This window comes from Pinus tabuliformis, chromosome 8 (assembly GCF_031772625.1).
Source record: "Pinus tabuliformis cultivar Carrire ecotype Pingquan chromosome 8, CPIR1, whole genome shotgun sequence".
NCBI classification, from domain to species: domain Eukaryota; kingdom Viridiplantae; phylum Streptophyta; class Pinopsida; order Pinales; family Pinaceae; genus Pinus; species Pinus tabuliformis.
In genome coordinates, this window is record NC_142294.1 from 1,424,788,713 (window position 1) to 1,424,808,510 (window position 19,798).

The 19,798-nt window shown below is 38.2% G+C and overlaps 1 protein-coding gene across 1 annotated transcript; it reads left to right on the plus strand.

Moving 5' to 3' along the window:
* Positions 1 to 5,195: 5,195 nt before the first annotated feature.
* Positions 5,196 to 5,702, plus strand: LOC149240957 (pathogenesis-related protein PR-1-like). The gene has a single exon (XM_089370387.1). The coding sequence runs from the start codon at positions 5,196 to 5,198 to the stop codon at positions 5,700 to 5,702; it is 507 nt and encodes a 168-aa protein (XP_089226513.1).
* Positions 5,703 to 19,798: the final 14,096 nt, after the last annotated feature.

The window sequence follows — 19,798 nt, forward strand, 5'->3', positions numbered from 1 at the left end:
TTACCCAAATTTGCATAAAACCCATGCAGCTAAGACAAAACCTCAGCATTCAACCACAATTCCATTAACTTATAATGCCCAAACAGCCATGGACTCTTGCATCCAACTAACACAATAGGCAGGAACCGCATTGTGTTTTCACCGCACACAATAAAACAAATAGAAAGGAAAAATTGCACAGACCGGGCAGCTAAACAACCAAGTAATCATAATAACCCAAAGGCCGCGAACAGGGTAAAACCCAAATAGCAATGGACTCTTGCATGCAGGTAACAGAAACCCTGAATATTTAACCAGAATAACTTACCAAAGTCACACCGAGCAGACAGGAACCCCATCCCAGATGACAAATCGCACAGACTGCAGAGCTAAACAAGCAACTAACAATACCCGAGCAGCCAGGAACTTCACCGCAGACGAAAAATTGCACAGACTGGAGAGCTAAACAAGCAAGTAACAATACCAACTCAAAGGCCGCGAAGACATTAAAACCCAAGCCGACCTTTCCACCATGTCGAGCAGGAACAGCTGGCCGCGGATCAGACCACCATACCGCATGCCGACGACAGCGAAGACAAACCCTCAGTATTCAATCAGAATGCCATTAACTTATAACGTTCAACTAACCATGGACTCTTGCATGCATGTAAGAGAAACCCCCAGTATCTAACCAGAACGCAAACCCTCAGTATTCAACCAGAATGCCATTGCCGAACTCACCAAAGCCACACCGAGCAGGCAGGAACTCCACCACAGACGAAAAATCGCACAGACTGCAACCAACAATACCCGGGCAGGCAGCACCTCCACCGCAGACGAAACATCGCACAGAACAATACCAACCCAAATGCCGCGAACACACTAAAACACACCCCATAGCTTCCAGCATCTCGAGGACGAACACGTGGCCGCCGATCACACCATCAGACCGCATGCAACCACGTGCCCCTCACGCGCGCCACGTGCCATTCGCCTCGAACCAGAATGCCATTAACTTAAAATGCTCAAATAACCCTGGACACTTGCATCCACCTAAGACAAAACCCCACTATTCAACCAGAAGACAAACACTGAGTATTCACAACAATAATTCAAATGCCATTAACTTATAATGCAGTAGCCGAACTTAACCTCCAAACAATACAACTAACAATCATAGCTTCACGCAGACATTTACCGAAATTTGCATAAAGCCCATGGAGCTAAGACAAAACCTCAGTAATCAACCACAATTCCATTAACTTATAATGTCGAAACAAAAACCTCAGTATTCAACCACAATTCCATTAACTTATAATGCCCAAACAGCCATGGACTCTTGCATGCAGCTAACACAACAGGCAGGAACCGCATTGTTTTTTCACCGCACACAATAGAACAAATAGAAAGCAAAAATCGCACAGACGGCGCACCTAAACACCCAAGTAATCATAATAACCCAAAGGCCGCGAACAGAGCAAAACCCAAATAGCAATGGACAAAAATAATTCAAATTCCATTAGCAGCTAAGACAAAACCTCAGTATTCAACCACAATTCCATTAACTTATAATGCCGAAACAAAAACCTCAGTATTCAACCACAATTCCATTAACTTATAATGCCCAAACAGCCATGGACTCTTGCATGCAGCTAACACAACAGGCAGGAACCACATTGTTTTTTCACCGCATACAATAGAACAAATAGAAAGCAAAAATCGCACAGACGGCGCACCTAAACAACCAAGTAATCATAATAACCCAAAGGCCGCGAACAGGGCAAAACCCAAATAGCAATGGACTCTTGCATGCAGGTAACAGAGACCCTGAATATTTAACCAGAATAACTTACCAAAGTCACACCGAGCAGACAGGAACCCCACCGCAGATGACAAATCGCACAGACTGCAGAGCTAAACAAGCAACTAACAATGCCCGAGCAGGCAGGAACTTCACCGCAGACGGAAAATCGCACAGACTGCAGAGCTAAACAAGCAAGTAACAATACCAACCCAAAGGCCGCGAAGACAGTAAAACCCAAAGGCCGCGAAGACAGTAAAACCCAAGCCGAACTTTCCAGCATGTCGAGCACGAACAGCTGGCCGCCGATCAGACCACCATACCGCATGCCGACGACAGCCAAGACAAACCCTCCGTATTCAACCAGAATGCCATTAACTTATAACGTTCAACTAACCATGGACTCTTGCATGCACGTAAGAGAAACCCTCAGTATCTAACCAGAAGGCAAACCAGAATGCCATCGCCGAACTCACCAAAGCCACAGAATGCCATCGCCGAACTCACCAAAGGCACACCCAGCAGGCAGCAACTCCACGACAGACGAAAAATCGCACAGACTGCAAGCAACAATACCCGGGCACGCAGGACCTCTACCGCAGACCAAACATCGCACCGAACAATACCAACTCAAATGCCGCGAACACACTAAAACACACCCCATGCCTTCCACCATCTCGAGGACGGACACCTGGCCGCCGATCACACCACCAGACCGCATGCAACCACGTGCCCCTCACGCGCGCCACGTGCCACTCGCCTCGAACCATGCGAAGCGCGTAATAAGACCCCCAACCGTTGCCGCCCCGTAAACCTTATTCTCACTTAGGAAAACGCCCAAATATTTCCCGATCTCGCCGCGGTCAACCCTAAGTCGCTTATAGTCCCCGGCAGGGACTAATAAAATGGTTGATCAATAAAATGCTATCGCCAAAATCCAATGAAACAAAATAAAAGATAATTTTGAAATTTATTTCACATCCAATGATTGATTAATATCTGGTGTCATAGCCAACTGTTGTTGTCTGATGGTCATTGCGCCATCCTTTGCTCCGACAAGCCTGCTTTATTTTGAAGGTTGATTACAACTTACATTGCTTTATTTTTGAAGGTGGCTTGTAACCGACTGGCATCTTTATCTTATCTTGATTATTGATTATCTGAATATTTTTGTAATTATAGGCGTGGTCAACTATTTGACTGAGCCTACGTCAGTGTGATTGGAATACTTTGCGAATTATTTGACTGAGCCTATGTCAGTTTCATTGGAATACTTTGCGAATCAGTAATCCAGATAAATTTAGAGATAACTCACACCGTAATTCATTGTAATTTTGTCATTCAGTTAAATTTGGAGAAAAAAATTAATAAAAATAGAGCAAAATCTAGATTCCAGCAACTTATTCAATCAATATGAAAATCAGACAAGCTTATGTAACTTTGTCATTTATTCCTTTAAAAATAGAACAAAATCTAGACTCCAGCAACTTATTCAATCAATATGAACATTGGACAAGCTTATATATATATATATATATGAGTGCATTTAAATAGTTACAAATAAATATGTATTGGAAGAATAAGAATATGATAATTAATACAAATGGTCCTGAGATAAAAATAGAAATGGCAGTGCGAGAATGAAATCCGTGTCCAGTATCCTTCTAAGAATGTCAAGCTCGAAATCCAAGCGGGAGAATGAATGTTAAGTATTAGGCGCCAATGTTTCAGGATGGTTTCGCTCCAACATAGTTTCCAGGAGAGTAGTAATTGCATGTGATGAATGTGTCACCACTGTTACATTTGATGATGGCACATCCGACCTTAGTTGTCGTTCTCCAGACAATCTGAGTGTAGTGCGTGCAGTCCTGACCAGAGCTGCAACTATTATTTGCATAAGTATACCACTTTTTTTCATCCACCCATGCACCCACTGCCTCTGTAGCGTTCCAACCTCTGCCACTCCCCCAGAATATGTTCTCTCCGAATGGACCCTCGGAATGCTGAAGGAGGCAATCTCCCCTTCTTTTCCTTGCGTAACTGCGGGCATAAGTTGCAAACGTCCCATTTCAGTGGAGGGACTCCCACTTGTTTTCTCGCCTCGTTCTGCAGAATCAAAAATCCTTGAATAGTTTCACTAATGTTCGCACCTGCTTTCGCAACCATTTGTAGGTTGCAGATTGCAACGATCAAGGAAGCTACTACAACCAGAAGACACGATGACTGCGTCATTTTTGTGGCAACAATAGCAAGGCAGCAGCTAATACTCGACAGATGGATCCTGCCTAAAGAAAATGCTTTAAGATCTGGCTACTTAGGTTGTTTATCTACTGTTTACAAAGTCAATTGACAGAAAAGGAAGAGAGATTTGTAATAAGAAGGAACGTGGCGAAAACATAAGCGGTAAAATACACGCGATAAGCTATAGCGGACATCAGATCCTCTCAACAGCAAAATGTAAGGGATAAAGACGGACAGATAGATATGCATGGCTGGGCTCATATCACGGACAGATAGATATGCATCGCTGGGCTCATATCATTTTTAATATGGAACTTCGAGAAGAGGCGGCGGGAACATATTTTCCTCGCTATACACGTGGGCTAAAGCCCAAACTATGCACGAGATGACAACGCCGGCGTCGTTGTTTGACATTGGGCGTAGGAGACACCCGTCACGAAGATGCACAGTGCGCTGATATGCGGCGCATCAACCATTTGCGAAGGAATCACAAACCACTGGTCGACGTCGGCCAACAGGCAAGTTAGCTCAACAATATCGTTTAGGTAATCATTCGCGAAGTAGAAGTAGGTCGATCTTGGTCAACAAGCAACTTAATTCACGCACAAATCTCTTAAGACTTTGGTAACGTGATTCGCTTTGTGATTCGCTTTTTCCGTTTTAAAGTAAAAATATTTCATACAAATTTAAATATATACCTTTAAAAAAATCGCTAACGTGATTCGCTAAACCTGCTAACGCCTCATGTGGCTAATCCTTCTCACGGTGCAAAATAGAGCAGATTTACGTAGCTACCACGACTGAAAATCAGTAAGTATATGCTACAACCATGCACATTTGTTTCTATCTCTGTAATTTTCCATTTTTTTTAAGACTATTGTTGGGAGGATATGATGTCGGCACTATGTTATCCCATATATCTTACTTCACGCTTACATTTGCTGAGCCACCTGAAATTCATCGACTTCTTCGTTCTTGTTACAAGTCTGCCTTGACTTTCTGTTAATAGTCGTCATCAACAATATATAAACAGCTCAAGTGTAGGCAGAGTTTAACATCTTTTGTTCAGCGAAAAATTTGCTCTGCAGTTGTAGTCAAGGATATTGCCGCTGCATCCGTCCAGACGTAGCCGTTATTTTGCTACTAATCGGGTTTCTTTTTCATTGTTGTTAAAATGAACAGGCGATTGTGTCTACTGGTTGTAGTCGCTGCCATAAGCACTGTAACGAGTAGCTTACACATGGTTGCAGCAGGTACGGGCATTAATGAGACGATTGAAGGATTTCTAGTTCCACAGAACAAGGCAAGGAGGCAAGTGGGAGTCTCTCCACTAAAATGGGATGCCACGCTTACCAAGTATGCGCGTACATATGCAAGGGAAAGAAGGGGCGACTGCCTCCTCCAGCATTCCGAAGGACCTTTCGGAGAGAACATATTCTGGGGAAGCGGCAGCCGCTGGAACGCTACAGATGCTGTTGCTGCATGGGTGGATGAGCGGAAGTGGTATAACTATGCTAAAAATAGTTGCAGCTCGGGGCAAGACTGCACCCACTACACTCAGATCGTTTGGAGAACAACCACTAAAGTTGGATGTGCGGCCATCAAATGTAAGAGCGGTGACACTTTTATCACATGCAATTACTATCCTGCTGGCAACTATATCGGCGCCCGACCATACTGAAACTTGGCACCCACCATTTAGCATTCATTCTCCCTCTTGGATTACCATTTTCCCCGTACACTGATTTCATTCTTTTAGACTGTAGAGTACCATCATTCTTTTAGAGTACCACCTATATTCATATTCTCACATTACATAGTATTTCTTTTTTTGGAAGTAATTGCACATTGCCTTGTTAATATCGTATACATTCATGATTTTCGAATATAAGCTTTTTCCATATCATCATTGATTATGTTTCATACAAAGACCATTACCGAACCTGCTCGCATAATTTTCTAGCGCTCAATAAAATTCATCATTGATTGATCAGACTAATCTGACCATTTGGCGAACGTGCTCTATTATTAATTAACGGGTTGACAACTTATAATGACTTACGACATTAGTTACGGGTAACGAGTGTAATTTACTCTTAGCATAGTTTTCTTTCAATAGTTCGAATTGATCTAAATTTCTCTTGAATATTTATGATTTAAATTCGTGTTCCATGGATCAGTTTCTCCACGGTTTTGTTACCGTATACACGGATTTTAAATTATGATAAAATTTTAATTATATTTCCTCATCAAGTTTATTTAAAAAAATGTTACTCACAATCTTCTAAATAAAACAAGCTTAGATATATGCAGTCAACAAATATATAAGTTCTACCCATACTCAAACTCAAGTATATAGCAATGCAGGGCTTCTAAAATGCTTCTAAATGATCTCTTGTAACGTTCCCTGCATTTAGTTCATGAAGCTTTTTCATTTCTACACGCGTTCTCATTTGTCAAACGCTTCTAAATGATCTGTTCTAACGTTCCCTGCATTTAGTTCATGAAGCTTTTTCACTTGTACACGCCTTTGACAGAGAGAGTAGGGACCCAAACACAGAACAGAAAACACATACAAACAACTCAGAGTTTATATTCATTTGATATCTAAACAGATATTTATATACAACAGAGAGACTTCTGGAATATTCTTCAAGAAGCTTGCTCATTTTGTCAACCATTTCTAGAAACTATGCTTAAAATATCTGCTGAATTATCTAGAATAGTCGAGCAACTACATTAATGAGGGTGGTTGGAATTAATGTCTTCCAACACTCCCCCTTAATTCCAACCATATAACAAAAGCACAAGACACTATACTCTTAATTGTCATGCCTGCTGGTCTAAGTCTCAGCTAGGCTTACAACAAAACATTTCATTTTTGACTTCTTGCTAAGGGGTCCATGCTTGTTCATTTGTTGGTGCAATTTCATCTTCACCTTTCTGGCTTTTCTAAAAGAATTCCTCTGCTCCTTGCTTATGTACTTAATATCAGTAACCTTTTCCAGATCAAGACCTTGAACAAGGTAATCTAATTCAAGTTCTCAACACTTTTCATGAGGAACCAGCGAACGAGCCATCAAAATGTAGTCATTTTTGAACATGAGCGGCCTCCGAAGAACATCCATGGTAGTATCCTCCACAGTAACAGTCATCTTGAAAGCAGATCCAATAAAACTTCTAACAATTGGGTTATGAGATAAACAAGTTTTACTCTGAGTGATTTCTTCAACGACATGATCCTTAACAACATGATCTTCATGAGTGATTTCTTCAACAACATGATACTTTTTGTCAATGAACTCAAAAATACTGCTAATCCCAAATGGGTTCATGAGAAAATGATCATTGAAAGGATCATTGTCAAAAAAGTCTAAAAAGATAGACATATCAATTAGGCTTAAATTTTCCTTACCACTCTTGGAATAGCACCTCTCGGTTCTGCCTCTCACTTATTATCCTTGACCACTGGTTTTAGCTTTACAATTACCATGTGCAAAAGAGACACACGTTGCAAGAACTTGTTAGAAATATGAGTTTTATCCCACTGTTCCTCTTCTAATATCAAATCAGGATTATGGAAAAGACTAATTTCATTCCTTAAATTGCCTCATACATGACAACAAATGATACTATAAAGATTAACACGGTTACTGCAATTAACACAGAAATTGCACAACTAGACAGACTTACTCTCCTTCCAGCCTCACAAATATTTGCCCTCTCGGATGCTCACAAGCCTCAACCACATAGCGCCACTGGCTCCAACAGCCACACATGCACAGGCAGGCACGCTACGCGTCCTGTCACTTCTCAGCAACTTCGGCTTTGTTCGAACCTCTATGGGTCATGCAGCAACACCAAAAACAACACAACTCTTCACTGCTAGCTCAAGCTTACCCCACTCCAGGCAACACTCCAACAACGATCTGTCAGGCAAGACTCCAATAGCGATCGTCTCCAGCAGCGACTTTCTTCTCCTCCAGTTGGCTCGATCCACCCTCAGTGGCGTCCACAACCCTTCAGCTTCAACGCTTCTTCAATCCACAACAAGACTCTAGTTCTTCACAAGCCGCACACACCAGGCCCACTCCAATGATGTCTCTCTTCTGGACATCAGGGATTTTTGTCAAATAATTCTCACAAATGTCAGAGAAAAAACTTAACACAATAGCTTCTCCAAATCAGATTCAACCTCTCATAGACACTACAAACAAGTTGGTCAGTGCCTCTATTTTGATTGCTCCAAACATCGTTGTCTGAGGATCTTTCACGCACACCACTCGGCGTATATCCCAGCTCTTTGTGGCTTCGGCCCTTCTACCAAGCTTTTGAACAACGTTTTGCCCAACTCCACACTGCTCTAGGCACAACAACACACTCCGGCAGCACTCAAACAATATTCAACACTCCTTAGCGACAGCGACACTCAGCACTCACAATAAGCTGCACTGACGCAACCATCGGCGATTTGGCAACCCTGAAATACAAATGCCTTACACACCTAGCTCAAACCCTCAGCTCTTCACTCCACCGAGCCCACTCGACTATGGCTTACCAACACTCACTGAGCTCACAGCGCTTTACCAGCCCTCAGTCCTGAGCTCTCGGCTCAGTCGCCCTCGCTCACGGCTCACACTCTCAGCTCTGATACCATGTCAGAGAGCAGAGGCACACATTTCATAAACACAACACACGGTTTAGAACTTCACAATATATGCTTCCATTCATCGATTAAAATGGTATATATACAGGATGGAGAAACTTATGGATATCAATTCAAGCGGTGGTTTCCTGAAGAAGCTTGCCCCTTTGTCAACCATTTCTAGAAACTATGCCTAAAATATCTGCTGAATTATCTAGAACAATCCAATAACCACATTAATGAGGGTGGTTGGAATTAATGTCTTCCAATAGCCTTCTCATTTATCGACATTACAACGACACTTTCTCTAGTTACAGTATGCCATGGTCTATTGATTTCCACGTTAATGGTGGAAAATGATACATTTTTCCGAAATTAAATTGATAACTTAAATATAAACACTCAAAAATGAAATGGCTGCGAAGATTAATGTTAATGAGTAGTTTAACCTTCATTAATTTATAAATAATATTATTAAAAGAAAATTTAAGTTTAAGATTTAAATTTTTTAGTGATTTAAAGGTTCTTTTTATTCATAATGGATCTAATCAATATATATTGCGTAAAACTTAATTATATATTATATATTGTTGTAAACCTTTATGCATTAAATTTGTTTTGTAAATTATATTCTCAAATGGATTGTTTGTTGAGAGGATTAAAGTGTTCTTTTAAAGATAAAAGAACAATATTAACAAAATGGGCATATGTTTTCTCAAGTTATTAAAATTTCTAGGAGAATATTTGTAGTTATGCTAAGAGTATATAAAATTACTGTGATAATAAGGATAATCATTCTTGATAAAAGTATAGTATGTTTAAATAAATTTCTTGTTTTATTATTGTTTTTTAAAATATATATATATATATATTCTTTTTTCTAGATAAAAGGTTATAAAATTTTTTGAAGTGGGAAGAAATTCTTTTAATAACAAATTTTGATGTAATTATATATATCTCAATTCCAAAAAGAAGTTGAATTATTAAGTTGTTAGTATATTTTAGTTGAGTTAGTATTTTGTCCCAATGGATCTCTATAACAATCTTAAGTGTACAGTTGAGGAGTTGGGTTGTTAGGATAGATGTTAAAGATATCTGTATTTTGTTAAGATATACCCAACCAATGGGAAGATATGCATATATGTACAACTGGAATCTAAAATATAGGTCCCAAAGAATTCCCAAGTTTAAAGTAAGATTATCTTGTGAAGGGGCATGAGAACTAATTAGAGGGTAGAGAGGACTATAACATTCAGATTAGCTCGTGAAGGAGCATGAGAACTAATTAGAGGGTAGAGAGGACTATAACATTCCTCTATAAATAATCCATAATCAGAATCTAAGGTTTCTAGCCAATTCTATGTGTTTAATGCCTTTGTGTAAACATATGGATTGATGCCCTACACAGATGGGAAATTGTCCTTGTACTAAGTCTTATTGAATTTATGAGTGTGTTTTTTATTTAGCATATGGTATATACGTAAACCCTGTAAGGATACAAGTAGTCTAGTCTCTAATATAAAAAGCCGAAGATGAATTTGGATATTAAACCTATGTGCCCAAATCGATATTGTTTGTGAGTTAGTGAGTCCTACATATGTGTTTATTGATGGTGTAACTAGTGTAACTAGGCTGAGTGCCCCTATTTATGATATTCGTCGGGGAAGTGTTAGTACACACAGCTGAATACACAGGCCTATAGACCCGCATCACATATAAGGGCATGAATGAGGTCCTAACTCGACCACACACTTAAATCTCCTAGCCTAATGACTAGGGTATCGGCGCACAAAAATAACACAAGGTTACAAGGGAGTTGGAACTTGCGCTAGGTGTGAAGGATGTGGATTAGACTATGGATAGTCAACGTCGAAAGAACCTAGAGCTACTAATCTCCAACATCTCATCACGACCATCGAAAGAGTTCATCGAGTAACAAAAGGCTAGGTGAGGCTAGAAAATTGTTACAACCCGACGAACCTATAACTATTGATCTCCATTGATGGGTCATGTGTTGAAAATAATAATCCCAACCACCGCAATAAACAGCTTGACAACAGCCATACTTGTCAGACGTATTTTTGCAGGTTGCGTCTATATTTGAAGATGGAAACGCAACAAAGAATTTAAAGCAGTCAATGCAATGTACTTTGATAAATAGATATGGGCAAGCATTCATTTAGAGACTATTGCCCACACTCCAAAAACACCTGTGCGATTCTAGTTACACTCAACAACAACATCATATTAATTACTTTTCTCTGTCATGAATTAAATGTAAAGTTCTATGTTGAGTTATATATGCATGTAAAAGTCATTTTGTAATAGGTTAGAGAATAAGAGGTTAGAGAAAAAGAGAGCGCAAGTCTCTGGGGAGAAAATGGTGGAACAAATTTTGGTGAGGGCGTGAAAACAACAGTTACAGTATTTTACTCTGTGTTTGTTATTTCGCATGAAATTTTAGTTTTTTCTTAGTGAATGAGCCGCAGCCTCATGTGAATGTATTTTCATGTTTTAGAATTTAATACTAAGTTTTTATTGTGTTGCTCCAAACCTACTTTGTTATTTTTGTCGTGAGTGAATATTATTCATTAAGTCTCTGAAATAGCTTTGCGGTGCACGAAAGTCGTTGTGCGAAATTAGCTTAGTGGTGCGTGAAGGTAGCTCCGCAAAAGTAGCTTCATGGTGTGCGAAGCTAGCTGCTCGAAAGTAGCTTCGCAAAAGTTATAGCTCTCTGCCCCTCCGCGAAAATTAAATTTCCTAAATTTTTCTAACATGGTATCAGAGCGGGTTAAATATTGTTAGTGTAAAAACAAGTGTTTTTACTAGCATTAAGAATTGTTTTGAGGGAAGATTGCTTTTAGCATATTTACCAACAAGTAGAAAGTTTTTTCGCTCAGAAATGGCAACATTAAGCACAAGCTTGACTAATCCTCACATACCTCAGTTTCATGGCAAAAATTATGATTATTGGGCTATTACAATTAAGACCTTGTTTTCTTCTCAAGACATTTGGGATTTGGTGAAGAATGGTTTTCAAGAACTAGTAGATGTAGCAACATACAATGCCTTATCTCAACAAGAAAAAGAAGTGTTAAAGGACAACAGGAAGAAGGATTCAAAAACCCTATTTTATATTTTCCAAGCACTTCATGAAAGTATTTTCCCAAGGGTTTAGCAGCAACAAAGTCCAAGCAAGCATGGGACACCCTTCAGATAGCCTACCAAAGCATGGCAAAAGTCAAGACAACAAAGCTGGAAATGTTGAGGAGAGATTTTGAAACACTTTGTATGAAAGAGTATAAGAATATAGATTTTTTTTTCACATGTAAGTGGGATGGTTACTCAAATTAGGTCTCATGGTGAGACACTTGAGGAAAGAAGAATAGTTGAGAAATTTTTGAGAAGTTTGCCAGCAAGGTTTGAGGCCATTGTTGTGGCCATAGAAGAGACAAAGGATCTCTCACAACTCTAAGTGGATGAGCTTAATGCATCATTGATTTCTCATGAACACAGAGTGAATAGAGTAGCAAGCTCCTCATTGGAGCATGCCTTCAAGACACAAGTATCATTTTTTCAAGGTCGAGGCAGAGGAAGATCATATGCTAGAGGAAGAGGAAGAAGCCCACACAGAGGTGGAAGAAGCAACCCTTCAAGCTCAAATGGAAGAGGCAGCAATCAAAACCAACTTAAGGCCCAAGCCAAAATCAAGCACAAGGTCAAAGGTATGATAAATCTCAAGTTCAATGTCATTATTGTAAGAAGTATGGTCATTATGCAAATGAATGTAGGAAGAAGCAATATGACATTAGTAACAAACCAAGTGTAAATCTCACAAGAGAAAATTAGAACCATGATAGCATGTTTTTAGCTTGTAATGTAGCACAAGAAAAATAGAGTGATATATGGTATCTAGATTCAGGGTGTAGCAACCACATGTCAAGAAACATAGAAATGTTTTCTGATCTAGATGAAACTGTGAAATCTGAAGTGACACAAGTGATTGATAGTAAATTTTCTGTGATGGGAAAAGGAAGAGTTAATATCCTAAAAAAGAAAGGGGATAAGAAATACATCTCAGATGTTTACTTTGTCTCTGGTCTGAAACATAATCTCATGAGCGTTGGACAACTTATGCAAAAAGGCTACAATATCTTCTTTAAAAATGATGTGTGCACAATTTTGGATAGGCCTCCAAGCAAACAACTGATTGCAAAGGTTTAGATGACAAACAATAGAATGCTTTCCCTAAAAATAATATCAAATTTGCAGAAAGAAGGTGCACAAGCACAACATTCTATGAACTCATAAGAAGATGGAAGAAAAGAGGCAACTGTCACACAAGTAAACTTTCAAGTAGAGGTAAAAGATGAAAACTGGTTATGGCACTTGAGATTTTGACATCTCAACTTTGGAGGTTTGAATTTGCTGCATAGGAAAGGCATGGTGAAGGGTTTACCACTCATAGAAAAACCAGACAACATATGTGAAGGATGTATCTTGGGCAAGCAACACAGAGAGACATTTCCAGTAGGAAAGTCAGTAAGGGCAAAGGAACCTTTGGAGATTGTCCACTCAGATTTATGTGGACCAATGCAAATACCATCAATTGGTGGCAGTCACTATGTATTGACCTTCATAGATGACTACATAAGGGAGACACGGGTCTTTCTCCTAAAACATAAAAGTGAAGTGTTTGAGGGCTTTTGCCAATACAAGGCTCTTGTTGACAAGCAAAGTGGATACTACATCAAAGTCCTCAGCATTGACAGAGGTGGCAAATATATCTCAAATGATTTCCTTTGATTTTGTAGGGAGCATGGAATTCACAAGAAATTTACAACAAGGTATACACCTCAGCAAAATGGTGTGGCAGAAAGGAAGAATAGGACCATTATGGAGATGGCAAGGAGTATGTTGAAAGCAAAGCATTTTCCAAATGACTATTGGGCTGAAACTATCGCTTGTGCAACATATATCTTGAATAGATGTCCATCCAAAAGCATCTAGAACATTGTTCCTAAAGAGGCATGTAGTGGAAGAAAGCATAGTGTCACTCACATGAGAGTTTTTGGATGTGTGGCTTATGCACATCTCCCGGATGAGTCGAGAAAGAAGTTGGACAGCAAGGGGTAGAAATGCATATTTTTGCATACAGTGATGAACCCAAGGCATACAAACTCTACAATCCATTAACCAAGAAAGTCATAATCAGCAGAGATGTGCAATTTATAGAAGAGGAAGCATGGGATGGAAGTTTAGAAAAGACAATCAATGTCAAAGCATGCATACCACATGAGGACAAAGAGGAATTACCAACAACGAGTAATTCCTCAACAATGACTCCCTCTACTCCTATTCAAGCGCAGCAAAGTAGGCAGCAAGCAACGCCATCAACAAATAATAGGACAGTTTCGCGTAGCCAAACAAGTGCTTCTCCAAGCACACCGTGAAGCACAACACCAAGTGACATGTCAATCCCATCTTCAGCAAGCATAAGAAGACCAAAGTTCAGAAATTTAAATGAAAGTTATGAGCAAGATGAAGTTGATAGTAGCGCAGGTCTAAATTCCTTATTTGCATTATTTTGTCATGTAGATGACCCAATACACTTTGAAGATGTAGTTAAAAAAGAAAAATGGGTTGCAGCAATGGAGGAAGAAATATAAGCAATAGGAGGGAATGACACATGGGAGTTAGTGAGTCTTCCGAAAGGAAAACATGTAATTGGAGTGAAGTGGGTCTATAAGACCAAAAGCAACATTAAGGGAAAGATTGAAAGGCACAAAGCAAGACTAGTTGTCAAAGGATACAAGTAGTAACATGTAAGAGATTACGTGGAGATGTTCACGCCAGTCGCGCGGATGGAGACAGTGCGTGCAGTTGTGGTGATTTCTGCACAACATAAATGGACAGTGTATCAGATGGATGTAAAATAAATGTTCTTGAATGGAGTGCTAAAGGAGGAAGTGTATGTTGTGAAACCGCCTGGTTATGAGATTGAAGGCCAAGAAGACAAAGTATATTGGTTGAGAAAAACTCTTTATGGGTTGAAGCAAGCAGCGCACACATGGTACAACATGATAGATGCTTACTTGTTAGACAATGGTTTCGACAAATGTGGCGGTGAGCCTACTCTCTACATCAAAGAGAGCGAAGGTAAGATTCTCATTATCGTCTTATATGTAGATGATTTGATTTTTACAGGCAGTGATGATTTCCTCATCATTAATTTCAAACAAGTTATGAAGAGTGAATTTTAAATGAGTGACTTGGGATTGTTAAGATATTTTTTGGGCACAGAAGTGAAGCAAACATAAAATGGCATTTTTATCTCTCAAGCAAAGTATGTGACAAAAATTTTGGAGATGTTTAAAACGCAGAACATCAAGTCTGCACCAACTCCAACTGTGATAGGGTTGAAGTTGAGAAAAGAAGATTGCAGCAGCAATGTCAATCCGACATAATACAAAAGCATGATAGGTAGCTTGATGTATTTGACCGCCACTAGGCTGAATATAATGTATGCAGTAAGTTTGGTGTCAAGGTTCATGGAGACACCCAACGAGGCACATTGGCAAGCAGCGAAAATGATTCTAAGGTATGTCAATGGGACAAAAAAATATGGTGTTTTGTACACAACAACAAGTGATTTCAGGCTGGTTGGGTACACTGACAATGATTAGGTAGGTAGTGTCGATGACAGAAAAAACACGTCAAGATATGTTTTTCATTTGGGTTCCGGAGCCATTTCATGGGCCTCCAAAAAGCAGCCAATAGTATCATTGTCAATAGCAGACACTAAATATGTCGCAACAATAGTAGCAACATGTCAGGTAGTTTGGATGAGAAGGATGATGAGGGATCTTCGTCATGACCAAGAGGGAGTGACAATTATTTTTGTGACAACACCTCAACAATTGCATTGTCAAAGAATTCTGTCTTCCACAAAAGGACCAAGCATATTGATGCTAAATATCATTTTATTAGAGAGTTGATTAACAATGATGAAATTGTGTTGCAGCATTGCAGGTCACAAGAACAATTTGTTGATATTTTCACAAAGCCATTGGCAGGTGAAAGTTTTGTTATCTCCAAAATTGTTTGGGAATTGTGAATGGCGGCAATTGTGATTAAGGGGGAGTGTTAGAAATAATAATCCCAACCACTTTAATAAATAACCTGACAGCAACCATACTTGTCAGAGTATTTTTGCAGGTTGCGTCTCTGTTTGAAGATGGAAGGACTAAAGCCATTCGTGAACCATTCTGAAACACAGCAAGGAATTTAAAGTAGTCAATGTACTTTGGTAAATAGATATGGCCAAGCATTCATTCAGAGACTATTTCCCACACTCCAAAAAAACCTGCGATTACACTCAACAACAACATTGTATTAATTACTTTGCTCTGTTATGCATTAAATGTAAAATCGTATGTTGAGTTATATATGAATGTAAAAGTAATTTTGTAATAGGTTAGAGAGTAAGAAGTTGGAGAAAAAGAGAGTGCAAGTCTTTGGGGAGAAAATGGGGGAGAAAATTTTGGTGGGTGCCTGAAAACAACAGTTACAGTGAAATTTAAGTTTTTACTTAGTGAATGAGCAGCAATCTCATATGAATGTATTTTCATGTTTTAAAATTTAAATATTAAGTTTTTATTGTGTCGCTCCAAACCTACTGTTATTTTTTCCATGAGTGAATAGTATTCATTAAGTCTCTAAAATAACTCCACGGTGCGTGAAGGTAGCTGCGCGAAAGTCATAGTTCTTTGCCCCCTGCGAAAATTAAATTTCCTAAAGAGGAATTTATGATTGGTGTTTGAGTTGATAATTTAGGAGGAATTTATAATCTGTGTATTGTTGATTTGCTTAGGTTTAATCGTGGTTGTTTAAATTCAAGGATCCTCCACGGGCGAAAGCCCTCGATCATTGTTGAAGTTTCTATGGGATTTTGAAATAAGTACAACCCAGTGGCCTAAGGAGTCCATCGTTCGTGTGATAAAAGCTAGTTGTTTGCTGACATGAGGTAAGCAAGGTGTGTGTGCGCCGAATCGAAGGTTGGTTATGGGCACATCATCTAAGTGTTTGTGACCCTCCGAAATTAAACTACGGATCACGGATGGTAAATGGTTTATGATTTTCTATAGAGGTGACGTCTCACAACCATCGGGGTAGGGCTCCATACCTTGTGGCGTGAGGTCATGGAGTGTCGGTTCATAGTTGCAATTTACACTTTGCACTAAATGCCCATTTACCTTCTAGTTTGAGCAGTAACGCGAGAGTACTAGTTTATAGCTTGGAATCAAATGCCCATCTTCCACCATTTTGTGATGGAATTAACCTTCGTGCGAGGAAAAATATTCACATTTTCTCGGATTCTTTGAATTAAACACCCATATGCCACCATTTTGTGATGGAATTAACCTTCGTATCTCAAAGTTCACCAAACTATTTTTTTCACACTCGCGGGTTTGCAGGTATGCACTGGTTTGTGGATTGTAAGTTTTTTTTCTTCACTGAAAAGCACAAAACAATTTCTCACTCAAAAAACCTATATTGAATGATCCACAGAAGTGGAGACGAGATAGAGTCTGTAAAGCATTGCGTGCATGTGGTGCGAATATCAATTTTACCAAATCTAAGGCAAGGTTACTTATGTCTATGGATACTTTGTCGATGCTTCGTGTTTTTTTTCCAAGTGGGTTCTGTTAGGTTTACTTAGTTATTATGAAATGGAACATATTTTGCCGCAAACACATTCTTCCATTATTGAATGAATCTATTATCATTAGTTTTATAAGGTCTTGAGTTTTGACGACCTTCACAATACACCAATTATGTAGACTTGGCTCACCCATAAATGCTAAGTACTGAAAATTTTAAATTGGCTGACGATTGAATACCCATAACATACCCGACATTCTATGCAACCTGGGTGTTGGACTTTAAAACGACCATATTGTATCAAAATTTTTCTGTGGACCATTTTTACACACTACAGGATTTGAGATATTAAAAATGTTTTGCGATGGTTTGCAGATACATGCATTTTATGAGTTTTGTATTGCAATAGAAAGCATTGATTTATCGACTTTATTTAGTTGAAGAGCACAACACAATTGCTTGTTCGAAAACCCTGTGCCGAATGGTCCACGGAGGAAGTGAAGACAAGATAGAGTTTGGTCTCCATGTATACTTTGTTGATGCTTCATGTTTTTTTATCAAGTGGGTTTTGTACAATTTACTTAATCAATTTGAAACAGAAACAAAATTCAGCACGAAAACATTTATCCATTATTGAATCAATCTATTATCATTGCTTTTATAAAGTCCTCAGCTCTGGCGGCCTTCAAAATACACCAAGTAGGTAGACATTTCCCACACATTAGCCTTAAACATTGAAATTTTTAAACATGCCAAGGGCCAAATACCCATACCATACGTGACATTCTAGGTAGTATGAGTGTTGGGCCTTAAAATGACCATATTGAATAATCTTTGACCATCGAACAATGGAAAATTACGACCTGAGATTATCTTGATAAAGAAAGAGAATTGATACAATTGTATGCATTTCAAAAATTGTGTGAATTCGATTTGTTTTCATTTGTTATTAAATTATTTTTATATTATAGAATGTGATTTGAATTTATATTAATGATAAGATTGGATATTGAACACGTATGGAAGAAAGTTAATAATTAACTTAGCTCAAATACAATCAACATTGTACTTTAATCAATATACACCAATTTGTTATGAAATATATTGATTTTAATGTTTGGGACTTTCGTGTGTACACATTGTTTTAAGTAATCATTTATTTGGTTGATTTTTTAGTGTGTGTTTTTTTTTTCATCATTCCCGAGTTTGGGTTTGATTATTTTCCCATCCATTGTCCTTTGATGTATACTCTCTAGTAGCCTTAAAGGTCCCATGATAGCGAGTGTTTGATGTAGATATAGATAAGGAGACAGAGAAGTTGACTCGACTTGAAAGAGAAAACAACTTCATATGCACAACATTCCAACATGCAAACTCGTGGTTAGTGAGCTTAATTTCTTTGAACTTAATTTACTTTCTCTATCTCCGTTGGAATTCATAAAAATTGTTTTCTAATTTACCTTAATCAATTTTATATCTTAAAAAAAAACTTTATTATATATATATGTAATTGAATATTTTTTGAATTAATATATTTAATTGATAATTCAACGATTATTGTGGCCAATACTAGTTTGATAGATGAATTATGATAGATATATATAATTTTGATCATTATTTTTTATTAAAATTATAAATAATGGTTTCTAAAATAACACATATACTATTTAATTATATTATAGATGCTATATATAAACAAGAAAAGCGATAAAATCTCTATTTTATATAAATAAAATATTTTTTTCTTAATTTTAATTAAATATATTAAAAAATTAAAAATATATATAGTTTCATTAATAATTATTATAGCATTTTTTAATTTTGGTCTCTTTCTCACATACACAAATACATACGACAAGATTCAATAATATAAGACTAGATTTGTAATAATTAGTTGTTTTTTGTAGTATATATACCTCATTTGGTTTTCCTTTATTCATTCACAAATAAACCAAATAGCCCATATATATGATGGCCACCTTGAACACTATCATGTGATATCCTTTTCAACATTTTCATAAAGCCATACTCAATCAAGGAAGCCATATGCATTGGGTTTGGTAATGGGCCTAAGATACTTCATACCAGAGTGGAAGTCAACTTCTTGGAAGGGTAATAACACCACAATTTAGATCCTTTAACTCTTGGTGTTTGGGCCTTCTTTACACATTTGATATGTAAATAATAGGCCTATGGCATATCCATTTTATTGACACTGATACTTTGTGGAATGAAATTAAAATTAGCTCTTTGCAATTAATAGTAGGGTGAGAAGATGCTCATCTTTTCTATCAACTGATTACAATGCTTAGTTTGAAAATATGACAAAGGAATTCTGGGTCAATTGAATGCAAACCTGTCTAAAACCTGTCTACTATGTTTGTAATATGCTTCATTGCTCAGCTGCTTGCAATCCCAATTTCACACAGTGTTCGACAAATCTTTCGGTGGAAAAATGAAGTAGGACT

Excerpts from the sequence above, each read along its gene's own strand:
- LOC149240957 (XM_089370387.1), top strand. The coding sequence starts at position 5,196 with ATGAACAGGCGATTGTGTCTACTGGTTGTAGTCGCTGCCATAAGCACT.